This window comes from Manis javanica, chromosome 3 (assembly GCF_040802235.1).
Source record: "Manis javanica isolate MJ-LG chromosome 3, MJ_LKY, whole genome shotgun sequence".
Lineage (NCBI taxonomy): Eukaryota > Metazoa > Chordata > Mammalia > Pholidota > Manidae > Manis > Manis javanica.
The window spans coordinates 126,998,740-127,018,190 of record NC_133158.1 but is presented as its reverse complement, the minus strand read 5'-3'; the positions used below and the strand labels follow the sequence as shown (position 1 = coordinate 127,018,190).

General features: G+C 32.1%; 2 protein-coding genes across 4 annotated transcripts in view; one reads left to right on the top strand and one right to left on the bottom strand.

The window, feature by feature from the left end:
- PIK3CA (phosphatidylinositol-4,5-bisphosphate 3-kinase catalytic subunit alpha) overlaps positions 1–18,988 on the top strand; it is an 80,604-nt gene extending 61,616 nt beyond the window's left edge. For both annotated transcript variants that reach the window (XM_073232047.1, XM_073232048.1), the window contains exons 10-21: positions 3,050–3,174; positions 4,060–4,141; positions 4,460–4,624; positions 4,811–4,914; positions 5,870–6,041; positions 8,075–8,181; positions 8,700–8,821; positions 9,624–9,702; positions 13,602–13,772; positions 14,350–14,467; positions 14,572–14,723; positions 15,508–18,988. In XM_073232047.1, coding sequence (XP_073088148.1) covers positions 3,050–3,174; positions 4,060–4,141; positions 4,460–4,624; positions 4,811–4,914; positions 5,870–6,041; positions 8,075–8,181; positions 8,700–8,821; positions 9,624–9,702; positions 13,602–13,772; positions 14,350–14,467; positions 14,572–14,723; positions 15,508–15,778 — 1,668 coding nt within the window. In that variant the 3' untranslated portion in view covers positions 15,779–18,988. The remainder of the gene's footprint in view (positions 1–3,049; positions 3,175–4,059; positions 4,142–4,459; positions 4,625–4,810; positions 4,915–5,869; positions 6,042–8,074; positions 8,182–8,699; positions 8,822–9,623; positions 9,703–13,601; positions 13,773–14,349; positions 14,468–14,571; positions 14,724–15,507) is intronic.
- The window catches only part of KCNMB3 (potassium calcium-activated channel subfamily M regulatory beta subunit 3), a 35,031-nt gene continuing 25,191 nt past the window's right edge, over positions 9,612–19,451 (bottom strand). For both annotated transcript variants that reach the window (XR_012129365.1, XR_012129363.1), the window contains one exon: positions 9,612–9,742. The gene's annotated coding sequence lies outside the window, so the exon portion shown is untranslated. The remainder of the gene's footprint in view (positions 9,743–19,451) is intronic.

Below are 19,451 nucleotides of genomic sequence, written 5' to 3'. Positions count from 1 at the left end.
TTCAGCTTACCATCAGGATCTGTTGGAGCCAATTTTAGCTTTTGAATTTTTTTTTGAGCAGTTCTAATTCAGTCATAAAATTGATATTTGTGATTGCTTTTACCTTTAAAAAAATTTATTCCAAAGAAAAAAGAATTATTTATAATAGAATAAACCTTATTCTGTCTTTCAGTTACCATTGGGTCTGTTGAAAACTTTATAAATCTAAGTAAGATACATTATGGGATCTTAGTGTTCCTTTATCTTAAAATATTTCACTGTTTCATCAGTATCATTAATTACTTCCAACTCTTCTAAAAATTATGGAAGTGATATGAAAATATAGAAGGATAGAATAGCCTAGAAGGATGATCTGACAGTAAAATAACTCATCACTATTACATCTTTGTTAAGTCTTCCTATTATGTTGCCCGATATCTTGCATTATCTTATCAGGGGTATAAGAAGTATGCAGACAACATCTTGGTAGTTTTTGTTATTGTTGTTTAGGCTTTCACTGAACACTGTTGTAAATTCAGAATTTTTCCCTTTCCACTCATAAGGACAAAGAGAAGAAAATTGACAGAGGAAAATATTTCACAGTTATTAGACAAATCAGAATATGAATGCAAAGAAACAGGTAATAGTATAGAGTATCTCAACCTCAACATTATTGACATCTTGGGCCAAATAATTCTTTATTGTAGGGACAGTTCTCTGCACTACAGGATGGCAGGCAGCATCCCTGGCCTCTACCCACCAGTAGCACCACCACCCCCAAGTCGAAACAATCAAAAAATGTCTGCAGACAATGTCAGAGGGTCCTGGGAGGTAGAGGAAACAAAATCACCCCAGTCGAGAACCACTACTCCAGACTGTAATGATGATGGGGAAATTGATCATATAAGTGAAATACCAGATGACAGTATCCTAGATGAATTTTTTCTAAACTCAAGAAATGATCTGTGAACAATTCATTTCCGTGGACAAAAGGAAATAGAGTATTCACATTCAGTTAGTCATTCAACAGGAATGATTTCATCACATACCTTTTGATAAGAACCTAGACCACACCTCATCTTTTGGAGGTAATTCTTTACATCTTTTATGGTGGTGTGTACCAAAATGTACTTAATATGCTTTCTGGTATATAAATTCTGCAGGCAGGGTGTATACAAAAGTGACTAGAAGGAAAAGGTGGTATAGAAAGTTAAGAACTCCTTGGATTGGTTATTTTGATTGACATCTATAAGTATAAAAAGAGAAATGTTTTATAATTATGAAACAAAGAAGATGGCTGTTCTCTCTTCTTCAAGAAAATTAGCCATCCAAGTTTTCAAAAGTATTGCATTTTGACAATACAAGTATGATAAGAAAAACCAGAAGTAATGATAGGCTAGAACTTTTTTGATATGTTTTTGAAGTCTGGAATCAGTATTTACAAGATGGATATGTTTTAGGCTCATGCATGCAAGTTGATGAGCAAGCAGTTAGTTACATTCAAAGGATATTGCTCATTTTGGATTATAAATTTGATTTTACTGTGTTTAAATTCTTATTAAAATGTCTAATTGTTTTCACAAATGTTTTTCACAATTGTTCTTTAAACTGTTTTATATGAAAAATTTAAACAAATAAACATAAGTGAATAATGTAGAAGAATATGAGTCCATTGGACCCAGATGATAATTGGTAATGACACTTTTCCTGTTGAGTTAATGAATAAGTTTTATTATCTCTTACCTGAACTATTACAAATAGCCTCCTATGTGGTCTCCCAGAGCAGCCAGAATACTCTCTGTGAAATATAGATCAAGTCATAGTATTCATCCTTTAAATAGCTTTCACTAAAAATAAAATCAAAACCTTGTACTCTGTCCTGCAGATTTTACTTGCGCTTAACATTACCTCCAATCACTGTTCTCCCTCATCTGCTGGGTTTCAGGCTTGCTGGCTGCCTTCCTGTTCCTTCTTCACGCCAAACTCATTCTCTCCTTGGATCACTTCCACCATTGCCTCCCTGATCTTAGTTTAGATGGTTCTTTGTCATTTGAATCACAAATTAAATACTGCTTTCAGAGGCCATTTCTGAACACCCAGTCTAAAGTGGCTACTCAGTCATTCTCTGTTAGCATCACCCAGAGTATTTATATCAACTCTTCAGCAATTTTCTTCTTCATTTAATTTCCCATTAGAGTGGAAGCCCTGTTAATGTAGGTTCTTTTACTATCTTATCCCAACAATAAGGACAAGACAAGGCACACAGTACATGTTTTAATAAATATTTTTTGAATGACTCTGTGAGGCAGTATTTCTTTATCCTGTTGGATAAATTAACAATGTATAAAAACTAAGTAGCATGCATGTCTTTCATTTTTAGCCATTAGGAATATGTATAACTCATTCGAAAGGATATGTCTTTGTTTTACATAATACAGTAGTGTACATTCATAATTATTTGTTATGCAATTAACATATTTATATTTAAAAGAAATAAATACATTACTTGAAATCTTGGAATCACAACAAAATTTATGGTGTTTTTAGTTTCCAACCTCAATGTAGTATTTTTAATGGAGGCATTTCTTCTCCGTTTTTCCCTTATTTTTACTTTTTAAATTTGAAAGCCTTGCAGTGATTATAAGGATGTATTCAGGCAGAGATTAGGAAAGAATTTACATTTTATTTCATTATTTTATTATTTCTTATTCTCTTATTCCAGAAACATTAGCAGATTAGTTAATGGAATACTAGGAAGGGGCATCATCAGAAAGAGAAGTAAATTATTCACTACTACCCCCCAATGCCCCAGGCTGATCTTATCCCTAACTTGGCAGTTACTGTTCAGTGGTTGGTAGTAATATTAACCAAGTAAATTACTGTATCTGTTCTACAAATATCATCTTAGGTTGATTCTTCCCTGTCCCTAAAAATAAAGTCTTGCAAAGAGAATAAACTGTTATACAACAATTTAATAAGCAATGTAAAGTTTTTGGCAGTGTTCTTTTTTTTGTAATTCACTCATGAATATGGCAAAGAAAATCACATGAGATACTACTTTATCTTACAGAGTAACAGACTAGCTAGAGACAATGAATTAAGAGAAAATGATAAAGAACAGCTCCGAGCAATTTGTACCCGAGATCCACTGTCTGAAATCACTGAGCAAGAGAAAGATTTTCTGTGGAGCCATAGGTAAGTGTTAAAAATAGAGATTCTCTGTTTTTTCTCCTCTAACAGGAGAAAGAACTGACTTTGGCCATGTTTCTGCCATGCCTATTTGAGTAAATAAAGCATAATTTACTTGAATTTTTTTATTGTAAATATTATCTTTTTTAAAGCTATGGCTAAAGTTCAGTATTTCTAGATAATCATGCTGCATTGATACTAACCTTGTACATTGAGGGCTTTTTTTAAATTATAAATCCCTGATATGGCTTTTTTTAGGATTTAGTTTTTGTTTAGTAAAATTCAAGATCCAACAAAAATACCCTACAGTTTTAGATCAGTTTAGTTATGATTTAGTTGGTCTAGATACTTCAGTTTTTAAGAGTTCCTTCCATTTTTTTTCCCCCCCTAACACTTCCTCAAAATAATAGTGCAATGCCTTATTTTCACTTCTGAAGAAATTATCCTACTTCTTGGTAAGTATACAATGGTTTATTTAAATAAAGCAGTTGCAGTGCATTTCTACACAAAATCCATTACAACATAGATTTTTGTCCAGTAACAGTAGAAGTGGTGACCCTTCTCATGGTTCATGTTGCATAAATAGGTGAATAAAAGGAGATATATGAAGAGTGCTATAAAATAAATTGATAATTTTTCCTACAAACCTGGCTTCCATTTGGATTTTCCTTTTGTTTTCCTTGCCATTATAACTGTATATATATGTGTGTCTGTGCATATATATGCAACTGTAATGTTAAATGCTGCTTTCTTTTGATTTTAAAGAAGGTTAGTAATGGTAAGTTTTAAAACTGGAACTTCTTAAGGGATAACATAGTTGAAAGTTTAGACATCTAGTCATTTTAAGTAACTTATAAGAATGTTTTGTTTTGTTTTGTCTTTTCCACACAGACATTACTGTGTAACTATCCCTGAAATTCTACCCAAATTACTTCTGTCTGTTAAATGGAATTCTAGAGACGAAGTAGCTCAGGTAAAGGCATGTTTGAGATACTATATAACTTGCACAAATTGGTATGTGGTTCAAATTGTTTTTTCTTTAAAAGTTTGCATAAACAGATTAAATAGGCTATGTTTTAAATTAATTAGTAATGGTAATACAGTGGCTAAAAATACTGTTCACACCACTTCCACTGACACAGTTAATTAGAACTGAACATTTTTAAGCACTGAATTCATAAGGGTGGGATGTCATCTAAACTAACTTTAAAATAAATTAAGACAATGTCTTAGAGGGTTCATTCACAGTTATCTTTGCTTTTTAAATATAATTTGTCTTTTTCATATACAGATGTACTGCTTGGTAAAAGATTGGCCTCCAATCAAACCTGAACAAGCTATGGAGCTTCTGGACTGCAATTACCCAGATCCTATGGTTCGAGGTTTTGCTGTTCGATGCTTGGAAAAATACTTAACAGATGACAAACTTTCTCAGTACCTAATTCAGCTAGTACAGGTAAAATAATGTGAAATAGAAAAATAATGTTTTATTATTTAATGTTTTATTCCAAATCCATGCAACTTCCAAAAACATAAATTGGCTTTATGCTTTTTTAAAAATTAGTTTTATTACCAGTAGTATCTACTTTCTTTTTTAAAAATTTTCTTTAAATCTAGCCTTCATTTGTTTTTAATCACATAGGTCCTAAAATATGAACAGTATTTGGATAACCTGCTTGTGAGATTTTTACTCAAGAAAGCATTGACTAATCAAAGGATTGGGCACTTTTTCTTTTGGCATTTAAAGTAAGTCAAATTATTATCCCATTAAATTATTTAGATATATATATTATTTGCTTTCTTAATAGATGTATAAATATGTGCTTCTCATATATTATTGTTTTTATTTGCATAGAAGAGTTCTCCATACTGAAAGTATGTCGTACCAGTGATGAGCTTCCCTCAGCTATTTAACACTAAAAAGCAGTAAAATTCAAAACTGAATTTTATACAGGAGTGTGACCTGAAATATATTAAAGATTTTAATTTTACTTTAAACAGAGTAAAATTTGCTAGATTAATTTTACAGTTGGTTTCACTGTACATGTGGATTAAAATAACCCAAAGTAAAGAAAAAAATCTTACCATGGAATTTAGAACAATAATAACAAAATTCCAAGTTTCTTATTAGAAAACAAACTAATTGCTAATTAAGATATAAAAATATTTTGTAGAATATACCTAATACTCAAAGGTCATAAACCATATATGTTTTTCTAAATTTAGAAACAGATTTATGACTAACATGATTTTATAAACGTTAAAATAAGTCAAAACTAGAATCTTAGAAGCTAGGTTTAAAATGCCTTATATTTAGAAATAGTATAGAACAGGGACATGCATGCCAGAAGAGTCAAATAGTATTCATGGAGCTCTTCACTCCCCCCCTATTCATTTTAATGTTTTTGTGTCTGATTTCCATTTTTTTCATGTTTATGTATTCTGTGCTGAAATTAGTAAATGAAAAGTAGTTGAAATAAACCTAAAAGCTAGTGTATTAAATTTCTATTTCCAGGAACTATCTGAAACTCTTGATTGTTTTGTTTTTAAATAAATTTTAAATCATTTCATTGTTAGGATTATAACATTTACTGGATTTAGAAAATGTTTTATTTTCTTAAAATGGATTCTATATGTATAGTCACTTAAGACCATATATATGGTCTTTTTTTCCTCTCCTAATCTTGCACATTTCTTTTAGATCTGAGATGCATAATAAAACAGTTAGCCAGAGGTTTGGCCTGCTTTTGGAGTCCTACTGTCGTGCATGTGGGATGTATTTGAAACATCTAAATAGGCAAGTTGAGGCTATGGAAAAGCTCATTAACTTAACTGACATTCTCAAACAAGAGAAGAAGGATGAAACACAAAAGGTATGTGCATCTAGTTTGTTTTTGAGTCTTAAATAGAGCAAAGTTACTTGAGAGCCCCATATATATATTGCAGATCATGGGCCTTAGAATCAAGCATGTTAGGATTTGGATCCAAGTTTCACTGCTTCTCAGCTGTATAATATTAGACACATTATTTAGCTTTTAAGGTTTGTTTTCCTTACCTGTAAAATAGGGATAATGCTTTCTAGGATTGTTGTTGGAATTAAATTACACAAAACATGCGAAACACCTATTATAGTACCTAGAACATGGGAGGTGCCCAATAAATGTTGGTTACCTCTTCTTTCCCTTCCTTTCTCTTCAATGTAGCCCTAACTTTTGAAATTATTTTTTCCTTAGTTTCATTTGTTATCTTTTAGTAATGACTCTGAAAATTAGTGGAAAGAAATTAGTTTTTACATCTCTGAGTTTAAAGTGGACTCTTAATCACACAGTGAATGTATCATAGCCTCTAGTCATCTGGAGTTGACCTTAGTGTAACTGAGGAATATAAAATGGATTTTTCATGACCTCCTGCTCTTTATCCTTTATTCAATCTACCACATCCTACACAAAAAGATGAGATCATTCCTCACCTCCAGTGAAATTAAAGAAAAAAAACCCACCAGTTTATTAGTGAGTCCTGAAAAGACAGAGAATGTAAGATAGCAGTACTGAATAAATTTTTCCAGCATCTTCATTAATACTGCTTGAAGAAAAAAAACTTTAAAAGGTACTGTATTAATCTAAATGTCATATAGTGTGTGACTGAATTGATCTTATTCAAGTTCTGATATGTAAGTTCAGATACAGTTTACTAGAAAATAATTGCACTGTTTCTGATGCTCAGTGAACTTCAAATTTATACTTATATTGTTAACAGGTAAGAAAAGAAGAAAGTAGATACTAGTTAAATTTGTAAACGTAAGTATTTCTTGAAGCTGGAATTTTTATAACAGGTTGGCTGTGACACCATAGATTAATTAGGAACACAAAAGCTATGCATCAAATCACTACTGCCTTAAATGGGATTGTTGATAAGGGACTGAAAATGTGGTCACAGGAACAAAAACAGTTACTTTGAGTAGTTTTTTTTTATCATAACAATGGTAAAGTGTGGGAAGCAGTATGCTCACATTAGGGTTGACAGTGAAAGAAACATGCTTTATAGAGCTAGGGCTGCCCTAATCAACAATGACTGGATTTTCCAGCTACTCACTTATACATACTAAGAAACACTTTGTTACTAAAATTCCAACATGAAAATTAATTCCTACCTCCTAATTTCTTTTTTCCCTATTCATACTTTATTTTTGATAGATGGAGGTTTCCTAAGATAAAATGGCAGTTATTTCATTATAGCTCAGCAGCCTGGTTTGAATTTATTAAAAAGGCATGTTTCTTTCCAGCTATGTACTGGAACCTTAGTTAAGTATGAAACGCAGTATCACAAATGTTTTTACAAGCCCTTTTCCCAACAATTTATTTTAGCCTTACTAGACCATTTTTACCCAACAGAGAGTGTATATAATGCTTTCTGAAAACGTAGAAAGAAGTAAGATTATTAAGCTAACGTGGTATCTCCTTAGTTTTTTCTCTAAAAAAAAGGCCAATAAACTTTTTCTTAAAAGGGCAGATAGTAAATATTTCAGAAGTTACAGACCATGAGGTCTCTGTTTTAACTACTCAGCTGCACTATACCAGTGCAAAAGCAGCCAATACCTAAATGAATGGGAGTGGATACAGTCAGTCAAACTTGATTTCCAAAATTGGCAGCTGACCCACCATAGCTGACCAAGCCCTTCTTTAGAGCCAAACGCACCCTCTGTCAGCACGCAGAGTTCTTCTCACAGTTTGTTCTCACTTGCCTCTTCCTGAGTTGTGCTATTCTGTGTTACAGAAACCCTTCTAATTAGACTACAGTCAATTCAGGGTCTGTATTCAAAGACTGCACAGTACTGAGAAGTTTAGCAGTTAGTTTTACTTTTTATGAAATCAATCAATTTCTAACCACAATTATGCTTATTTATCAGGTACAGATGAAGTTTTTAGTTGAGCAAATGCGGCGACCAGATTTCATGGATGCTCTACAGGGCTTTCTGTCTCCTCTAAATCCTGCTCATCAGCTAGGAAATCTCAGGTAAGCTACTTTATTGGAAATGTATTGATATATTTAAACAAGTGCCCTTTTGAAGAAACTCTTGAGAAAAGTGAAAATGTCCATTATAATTAGCATGTTCAATTATATGTGCTTCCATCTCCCATTCTCCTACCCTGCAAAGAGTTGTAAAATTTCTTCAGTTCAGAACTGCATTTGTTCAAGACGATTTTGACTACTTTAATAATAGAGCCTAAAACTTTCAATGGCCAGAATTTCTGGTATCATAGGGGAAGAAATGGAGTATAATATCTGTAAAACTAATGATATGTCCTTATATTTGTTGAAAACTCATGTTATTATATAAGAAATGTTTAAGCTTAATATTTATTTTTCCTTGTACTCCCTTAGAAACGAATTCATAAATGAAGTTAAGGAGAAAGTTTTAAATTTGTATAGCACTTCAAAAAGCTGTGCTGTATATGTATTTTAAAATAAATTTGAGAGTAAAAAAATTAACAAAGCTAAAGTACCTAGTAAAGTTTTTAACTATTTTAAAGGCTTGAAGAGTGTCGAATTATGTCCTCTGCCAAAAGGCCACTGTGGTTGAATTGGGAGAACCCAGACATCATGTCAGAGTTACTCTTTCAGAACAATGAGATCATCTTTAAAAATGGGGATGGTAAGGAAGAATATTAATATGATACATAAATTGAAGTATCTTTTTATATACAGGATATTTATGAACCATGAAGACTATTGAAAGCCATTCAAGGAATATGCATGTGGTAAAATACGTAATTTTAAGTACATGCCTTACCCTATAAAATATGTATAGAAAAGAAATATGAAAAGAAAAGAAGCCCTAGGTTTAGAATCAGAAGGCCTGAAATAAGTTTCTATCATTTGTTTAACTGTGTGAGTTTGCTGCATTCTATTAATATTTGATGTGATAGGCTGGGAAGTTGTAAGTATAAACAAAACAGAATCCCTGCCCTCTTAATGCTCACAGTCTAGTAAGGAAAAGAGAGACATTGTAAACATAATTACAACCATAGTATAAAAGAAAAGAGTAGCTGCTAAGAAATTATATAAAAAATCTTATGGAGAATGGGCTCTGAGGGGAGCAGTGGGAGAATATGATAGATATCCACTGGGATATGACATTTCAGTACTGAATTCTGTTAATCCTAATGTTTTAATATAAACATGTCCAAATTTGATTTGGAAAAATAAGTGCTTTAAATGTTTTTATTTAAAAGTTTTGTGAAATACATGCTAGTTTATCTTAACACTGTTAATCCAGATGGGTTTCTGCAGATACTTCAGAAATGGGTTTAAGAGTCAGAATATTGCGTTCCTTCTACGTTATTTTGAAGAGTAAATATAGCTCTGTTTATTTTCCATTTGAAAGCAATGTGATAACATAGTACCCAGATTTACATTATGGCATTAAGTGGTGGTACATATTATTTGAATTTCAGATTTACGGCAAGATATGCTAACGCTTCAAATTATTCGCATTATGGAAAATATCTGGCAAAATCAAGGTCTTGATCTTCGGTAGGTAACCAAAACGGCAACATGTATGTTGAAATTCATCCTGAAAAAGTAAACTTTAGTAAATATTAATTATAGAGCATATAGAGACATTATCTATAAAGAAATGCATGGAGTAGTAATTCACACTAGTTGATCACACTATGGTACTTTCATTTTTCCTCCTCTTCCTTGTCTTAGAATAGCTTATGAGGTTCAGCTAGGTAAGAAGAGCTATTTATAATAAGCTGGTAGAAACTCTTCAGCTACCACTGGAATGTCACTACTTGGGAACAGAATATAGGGAACACAAAGATCCTTGTTTTTGTTCAGAAGAAAGTCTCTTTCATAATACAAATTTTCTAATTTTAAAACTCCTTTATAAATCCTCTACTCTTGAATCAATTTTGCAGCAAATTTCATGAAAGCAACTAATTCTGAAGTTCTTGCCACTCTGTTGGTTTCTGCCCAACCTTCCATAGTTATCAGTATTAGCTCCAAGTTTTCTGTCATGCTTCATCTTCTAGTCATTTTTGCTTCAAATAGCTTTTCTGTCTTACCTGTCTCTGAAAATCTAGTCATTCTGGCAAAGGCCATGCTCTCCAAAAGTATTTTTGTCTATAAGTGGGCATAGGTGTCAACTCTCACTATAGCAACAGGGTAAATTAGGGTTTATTTGTATGCCTCATATGGATTAGGAATAGCTGGTATATAAAAATGAATCAGTGACAAACAGTTTTATTTTTAAATAAAACCCTTTTATTACAAAGAAGAAAAATAGACATCTCAAGTAAGCTATTAGGACACAAAATTAAGTTATCAACTTCAGATTTCTCAACTCCTAATTCTTTGTATTATTAATTCTTGCTGCTTTCCAGTAACAATTAATCTTATACAGTAACAGTTAATCTTACACAATCCAGTTTCCTTTTTTGGTATATTTCCCCATATGGTGAGGGATCCACATGGTACTACTACCACCTCCTGTAGGGGAGTAAAGTACAGAAGAGAACACCGAACTAAACAGAGTAAAGGATTTAACTATATAACTCTGGTAATTACAATGTTTAATTATAAATTAGTGACTATACAAAAAAGTATCTAAAGTTAAGCTGGAGCATTGAAAAGTAGTTGGATCTTTAGAAAGTTTTTAAGTCTTACAGTATTTTCTAAATTTTTTAAAACTAAAATTTAAGTGAAAAATATAATTTGAAGTTTAATTTTAAGTAAAAAATAAGTTTAACTAAAATCATAGCATTTAAATTTATTCTTGGCAGAACTTAGATTCAGATTTATTATACTGTACCTCATTTTTTTTATAACAAGACTTATAGGACTATGTGACTCTTTAAAATATGGTCATATTCAACAGTTAATGAAATTAAAATGAAAAATAAGAGAATGAACAAGAGTACAACCTTAAGAAATTCCTATATTCACCAGGGCAGGTAGAAAGAAAGATTTCATAAGAGAAATGTTCAAAGGGATGAGAGAACCAGAGTAAGTAATTCACAGAACCCAAAAAAGGGCAGAGATGCAACTTAAGTGTCAGGTGTTTCAGGGGATTTAAGAGCATAAGGACTATGAAAAAGCCCTTGGATTTGATGATTCATGGTTAACTTTAAGAAAATTTGAGTCAATAAGAGTAGTAGGCCTAGAAGTTATGCTACAAGTAATTAAGTGAGAAAATGAAGTTAGGTGTAGACTATATCTCCTTCAGAAATTTAAGAATAAGGAAAATGTGGAAAGACAACAGAGCGAGAAAAACTGTATTTTAGTACTACTTATGGCCAGTTGGGATGTTAGGTACTTTTTTCATTGTCTCTAAATCCTCCCATCCTACTCTTGACTACATGTCCATTTTAATACTCTGTGTGATGAATGGGAAATCCCCTAATACACTTCTGCTAAATACCAAACTGTGATTGTATCAAGGAAAAGCATCTGTGAGTTACTTGAATTGTGAGCTGAACTAGCTGCTTTTTTCATGGAACACCATATTTACTTAAAGAATAACTAATAAGCAGCCCAGTTTGAAAAAGACATATGCACCCCTATGTTTATCGCAGCATTATTTATAATAGCCAAGAAATGGAAGCAACCTAAGTGTCTATCAGTAGATGAATGGATAAAGAGGATGTGGTACATATACACAATGGAATATTATTCAGACATAAGAAGAAAACAAATCCTACCATTTGCAACAACATGAATGGAGCTAGAGGGTATTATGCTCAGTGAAATAAACCAGGCAGAAAAAGACAAGTACCAAATGATGTCACTCATCTGTGGAGTATAAGAACAAAGAAAAAAACTGAAGGAACAAAACAGCAGCAGACTCACAGAACCCAAGAAATGGACTAACAGTTACCAAAGGGAAAGGGACTGGGGAGGATGGGTGGGAAGGGAGGGACATAGTCCTATAAGTCTTGTTATAAAAAAAAATGAGGTAGAGTATAATAAATCTGAATATAATAAAAAGCACGCAATGTAGGGAGTGGGGGGCACGGGGGAGGGCTGTACAACACAGAGAAGACAAGTAGTGATTCTTCAGCATCTTACTATGCTGATGGACAGTGACTGTAATGGGGTATGTGGTGGGGACTTGATGATGGGGGGAGTCTAGTAACCATAATGTCACTCATGTAATTGTAGATTAATGATAGCAAATTTAAAAAATTAAAAAAGAATAAAAGAATAACTAATAGCCAAGCTTTAGTTATCCAGACAAGGGATTTGGCAGACAGATTCTTGAAAATGAACAACACAAGCCTGCCTCCTGAGAATGGCTGACAGTGTTTGTTGTCAGTGATCAAATTTGAGTTTTTAAGCAAAAATTAGAATTTTAAAAACTTATATGCACTGCTATGAGCATAACAGCTTCCCCAAAGTTAAAGACTTTCTGATGAGATCAAGGGTAAACTAAAAATTCTAATTTTTTAGTTGGTATAATGGAAACTATCACCATTTGGAAGATTTCCATGACTCAGTGAACTAGTATCTTCCAAACGACCAGTGCAGGATTACTATAAAGTCATATATTAGTAAAAGCCCATTCAGAGGCAAGATAGACAAATAGATTTTAATGTGAGAGTATGAAGAGTTTATTAATACGGTTTCAGATTCCATATTGTAGCTTTTGAAACTCAAGTTTTGGAGTAGTATCAAAGAAAAATATCTGCAATATCTGAAAAGGCTATTATCTTTTTCCAACTATATACCTGTGTGAGGCCAGATTTTCTTCATTTGCTTCAATTAAAATATTGCATTAGGTTGAATACAGAAACTTCTATGAGAATCCAGCTCAGTACTATTAAGCCAGACATTACAGAAATTTGGAAATATGGAAAAGTATCGTTCTTCTAAGTTTTCTTTATATAGGGTTTTTTGTTTCATAAAAGATGTTGCTTATATTACCATATAATAGTTTATTGTCATTTTTGAATGAATGAATAAGTATTTTAATTTGTTTTCTCCATTTAAATTTCTAATGTCAGTAGATGTAACAGACATAACTAAAAGCTCTTTGGGATCTCAGTAATTTTTGAGAATGTAAAGGAGTCTTGAGACCAAAAATTTGAGAATTGCTACCCTACAGTATTTTTTAGATGTCAATTAAACATCTTTAAATTCACCTATATCTTTAAAGTCATAAATATTTTTAAATTTTTAATTGCCACAAATACTTTTCTTAAAGCTATTCTGATGTACAACAAATACTTTTCAGTTGAAAGTTGTAATAAATGATGGCAGATAATTTTGAAGATTTTTCTAGGAATGTTTGTCATGCTATAAGAAAAAAATTAAGTTAATGGATAACAGTCATGCATGACAAATTTGCAAATGTTCCCATACTAACCTATTAAAATATTTACTATTTTGATATTCCATCATTTAATTGAAATGTCTTGATCCTTTTTCAGAATGTTACCTTATGGCTGTCTGTCAATTGGTGACTGTGTGGGACTTATTGAGGTGGTGAGAAATTCTCACACTATTATGCAAATTCAGTGCAAAGGTGGCCTGAAAGGCGCACTGCAGTTTAACAGTCACACGCTACATCAGTGGCTCAAAGACAAGAATAAAGGAGAAATGTGAGTTTATTATTCTTTTCTTCTATGTTAATCTGAGTTTTTATTAGATAGATCTCTTAACGGTTTTGTGTATTTCACTGAGTTAACAATTGTGTGTATTTCACTGAATTGGTCCAGAAAAAACAATTGTACTTAATTTGGAATAACGTATGTCTGACCTTTGAAATGCCTGAGATCATTGTATTTAAATGATCAGAATTGCTTACAATTTGGTGAAACCCTATACATTCAGTTTAGGTATCTAAAATGTGTTTTCTTGTTGCTTATTCCTTTTTTTTAGAAAGTTAACATTGCACATTCAAAATTTTACTTTTAATTCATTGTTAAAATGATTACAAAAAGTTCATTTTAATGGCATGAGTATTTTTTCACCATAATAAGAATTGTGCTTTTGTCAGAGATTAGAAATTTTCTTTCTATCTCAAAATTCCTCAAATCTTTGGACATAATTACTTCCTCCCTTTAATATCAGTGATTGTTTTTATTGTTGTAATAGATTTTGACCATTTTTCCCAATTTGGATTGGATTGCTATATATTTCTACAGTACTTCCAAGGTGTTTATTTCTTCTTTGTAGATATGATGCAGCCATTGATCTGTTTACACGTTCATGTGCTGGATATTGTGTTGCTACCTTCATTTTGGGAATTGGAGATCGTCACAATAGTAACATCATGGTTAAAGATGATGGACAGGTAGCAGCTTTCTCTTTAAAATGTTTTGGCCTTAAATTTATTAATTCAAGATATTGCATTTCTGCATTTGTCAAACTATAACATAATTTCTTATTTTTGAAAAGCTGTTTCATATAGATTTTGGACACTTTTTGGATCATAAGAAGAAAAAATTTGGTTATAAACGAGAACGTGTGCCATTTGTTTTGACACAAGATTTCTTAATAGTGATTAGTAAAGGAGCCCAAGAATGCACAAAGACAAGAGAATTTGAGAGGTAAGCTCAAAAAAATCAAAAGCACAAAGTAAAGAATTCTTGCTACGCTATCAAAAACAATTGATATTTTTCAAGCAATTTAAAATAACATGTTTACTAACATAACAAACAATATTTTAATGTGATTTTTATTTACTTATTCTGCAATGCTGGGAAGGAAAACAAAAAGAAAGCCAAATTAACTTATTGTATTTACTGCCTTAAAAAAGGGATCCTTAAACTTAATGATATATTAAAAGTTTTTGTTTACTGCTGCTTAAATAATTGGACCCCACCATCTCTGTATTGACAAATAATGTGTAGTGCTTAAAACAATATTATTTAGTCATGCAGTTTGAGGAGTTCAGATAACTATAATTACCATGTTTATTCATAATTTTTCTTACCACCATATGGCATATCATTAGTCTCTTAAATCTTAAAATACTTTTTAAAACTTTTTATAAAAAACTGTTTTATGTATAGCTGAATCCTGGCGCTAGTCTAAACTCTGAAGGCTTTAGTATGGACCAGTTCATACATTTAATAAATCCTTATTAAATTCCTAATGTGCCAGGCATTATTCTAGGTGCTGGTGATAAAGCCATAAACAAAGCCTTAGGGACTCGTGGAGTTTCATTCTAGCATGGGGTATAGGGTGTAGAAAGTGTTGGTGAGGGGAATAGAGAGAGGACCGCCATGTTTTATAGGTTTGTCCAAGAAGGCCTCTCTCTGATGTGACATTTGAGCAGAGACCTCAACCCCATTTGCTCCACACTGACCAAACTGTTCTTATTACTTATAGGTTTCAGGAGATGTGTTACAAGGCTTATCTAGCTATTCGGCAGCATGCCAATCTCTTCATAAATCTTTTCTCAATGATGCTTGGCTCTGGAATGCCAGAACTGCAGTCTTTTGATGATATTGCATATATTCGAAAGACCCTAGCTTTAGATAAAACTGAGCAAGAGGCTTTGGAATATTTCATGAAACAAATGAATGATGCACATCATGGTGGCTGGACAACAAAAATGGATTGGATCTTCCATACAATTAAGCAGCATGCCTTGAACTGAAATGATAACTGACAAACTGAAAGCTCAATATCTGGATTCTATACTGCACTGTTAATAACTGTCAACAGGCAAAGACTGATTGCATAGGAATTGCACAATCCATGAACAGCATTAGAATTTACATCAAGAACAGAAATAAAATACTATATAATTTAAATAATGTAAATGCAAACAGGGTTTGAGAGCACTAAACTAGTTCATTTCAAAAATTAAGCTTTAGAATAATGCGCAATTTCATGTTATGCCTTAAGTCCAAAAGGTAAACTTTGAAGATTATTTGTATCTTTTTTAAAAAACAAAACAAAACAAAAAAATCCAAAATATATAGAAATGATGGAGAAGGAAAAAGGATGATGTTCTTTCTTTGTCTTGCAAATGCTATATGTTTTGGAATGTGGACACAACAAAGCCTATTATTATTAGGTTCAAGTGAAATGGAGTTTGATGTTAAATTACATTAAGATTAGAAAATAATGAAAATTTCTTATTTTTCCATTGCTGTTCAATTTACAGTTTGAAGTAGGTTTTTTGACTCCTTGTTTAATGAAGAAAAATGCTTGGGGTGGAAGGGACTCTTGAGATTTCAACAGAGACTTTTCCTTTTTAATAAATCAAACCTTTTGACAATTTGGGGTCTTATCTGGAAAGTTTTGGAAGCAGACACAAATGAGACCTATTACAAGGCGGTGTTTTAGGGTTTTTTTTCTGGACAGTATTTACAAGAATCTGATTCTTACTTTCCAGGGAAATTCTGGGCTCCCACAAAGTAAAATAATCATCATAGGGAAAGGATGAGCAGGAATAGTTCTGGCTCCAGAATTGTACAGTATTCACCTTAGGTTGATTTTTTTTTTCTTCTTTTGCAATTGAATTGAATACATTTTCATGCATGTTTTCCAGAAAATAGAAGTGAGTATTAATGTTATTAAAAAGATTATTTTTTTTATTAAAGGCTATTTATATTATAGAAACTATCATTAATATATATTCTTTATTTACATAATCTGTCCCATAGTCATGCATTGTTTTGCACCCCAAATTTTTTATTGTCCATAGCAGCATAGTCAGCTTTTCTCTTGGTCTGTGGGTGAGGCTCAGGCACTATGCGATTTATACCAATAACTAATGTGTAGCTACTTAAGGAAAACATTAAAAGTTTATCATCTTTCTTTTTCTTTCTTTCTGTTTTCACATGAATACTCCATCTTCCATCCTCTTTTATACTTGATAAAGCCTCAATCATGAAATTAGATACCAAATTAACACAAGTTAGAGTATATTACTGATTGCTTAAGTCCCTCTACCGAGGTATGCTCATGAATAATCCTTTATAATAAGGCGGAATAGAAACCACGAACTTTTTACCTTTTTTGGCTAATCATCCAATATTTCTATAATAAAAGTAGTATCTTAAACCATTTTAAGATCATGTCCCATATCCAAGTGGTCAGGACTTAACTCTCCCACTTCATTAAATTGTATTGAACACAAGATACACTCTTAAACACTTTGAACCCAAGAGGTAGGGGTTGATGCTAGTCATCACTCTAGAATCTGCTATTTTACTTAGTATTTTAAACAGATGACTAATGCCCTAGGAAATAGCTTTAGCGAATGTCCAGGTGCCACACCAGAAAAAGTGCAATAAATTACTGACAGTTTCCTAGATTAGGCATATTGGAATACAACTATAAAGAGTGCACGTTGTGCACGTTGTATGTTCTAGTAAAACATTGTAAAAAGTAATTCATTTATGAAATTAGTTACCTATAGAAGTCTTGAATAGTGAACAAGGGACTCTAATTCAAAAACTTTTAATATTTGGCTATTTTAGAACCTTTAAAAGGGCATAATTATTGGAGATTTAGGGGCCTCACTAAAGCATGTATATAATACTACCAACAAGAAAAATAAATTTGAAGATTAGGGGAACTTATTTCTGTAAACTGTCTTGGAATAAGTAAGAAGAATTTAAACTCTATTTTAAGCAGGAAGCCAGATTCTTTTGCAGATGTAGAAGATTTCATCTTATCAAAACATCATGATTAACATTTTGTGTCTTTTAGGCATATTCAGTTAATACATACTAACATCTCCGAGTCTTTTCTGTGTCAGGGATTGATTACAGGAAAACTCAAGGAAATGATGCACATCTGAAACTTTGATGTTGGAAACTAATGATTAACAGAGAACCGCATTTTACCCAAGTGCCAAAAAAGCTTTTGAGCTTCCTTGCACAAAATTCATACATTTTTTTGAGTTTCTCGCATTAGTCCAGGTAGTCCCCTTCCCCTGGGACTGTTCCACTATTAAAACACAAACCATATAGCTTATTTCATCGTTTACATTTATGTTCAAGAGTCTGCAACCAAATTAACTGTGTTTGAAGAAATGTAGACAAGTTTTATAAAGAATATAGATTGAGTGATCTAGCTAAAAGCAAAGTAAATTTTAAACAAATCCAAGCAGCATTTAAGCAAACAACATTAAAAATAAGAAAAAGGTAGTATTCAGCAGGCAAAGAACCAAAATTTGAATTGAATGCTACATGGGGTGACTAGGATGTGTTTCAAGTTGGTGATAATATAGCTGCTTCCAGGTACTTCAGTATCAGGTATCAATTCTCATGGATTGATCAGTTCCAAAGACCAACCATCCTTGTCATTGAATGTGGTATAACTATTGACTACAGTTTCATTTGGTCACTTGAAAAATATTTCCTTTAATGTCTTTTAGAGAAAAGAAGAAAAGCAGGTTTAAAGAAAGTGAAGCCTAATTTAAACATTCTAGCAAAAAATAATCAACTGATAATCTTATGCTTTAACTTTTTATCATATTTTTAGCTATACAAAATGATTTATTTTGAAGATTTTTAGACTGCTGTTAATTTGAAATCTGTTAATCATATTGTAGAATTTGGTTTTTTAAAAAGATGTTTCTAATTGGATTTTTTAAAGAATAATGGAATTTGGTCACTATTTTACAGTAGACCCTAAGCTTTTTGTGGTTCTTAGTGTCCTCTGTAAAACTTACTGTCAAAGTAATCAACGTTTGAGGTTTTCCCTTCTAATCTGCTTTATATTACAAGCCCTTTAGGAAATGGGATGCTGGTGAATATAAAATGAATTGTAAAATATTTTAATGTGTAACTTTTTCAACTGTGAAACTATGACTATTGGTTTTCTGATGAAAACAGCTGCTGATAAAGTATTTTGTGTAAAGTGTAGTTCTTATTAATCAGGAAAATAATGACTTGATTAGAATGTATATTCCCTCTTGGAATTTATTTTTAATAGATTGGTGATTTTCACAGGTTAAACACAGTCCATCTGTATTCTCTTTTCCATCAAAAATTGAGTGATTTTACATTATAAAAAAATGATGAGCAGCCTATCTACTTTGAAGAATCCCTGGAAATTTCACAGCACATAAAGTTGGATTTGTTTCCTAATGATTTTAGAAATCCATTTAATTCATATTCTGACCAGTAGCTAGCCCATGCCTGCCAACTCTTTGAAGAAATTAAAATTTTTCCAGCATTATTTTAAAGGCAGCAGGTTAATCTTTCTGAATGTTCTAAGTTCCTTTTATCTCTGCACAAACTGCAGACCAAGGCTGGACCCACATACTCAGAATCCACCTTAAAAATTGATTTTGATGTCTAAGACATCAC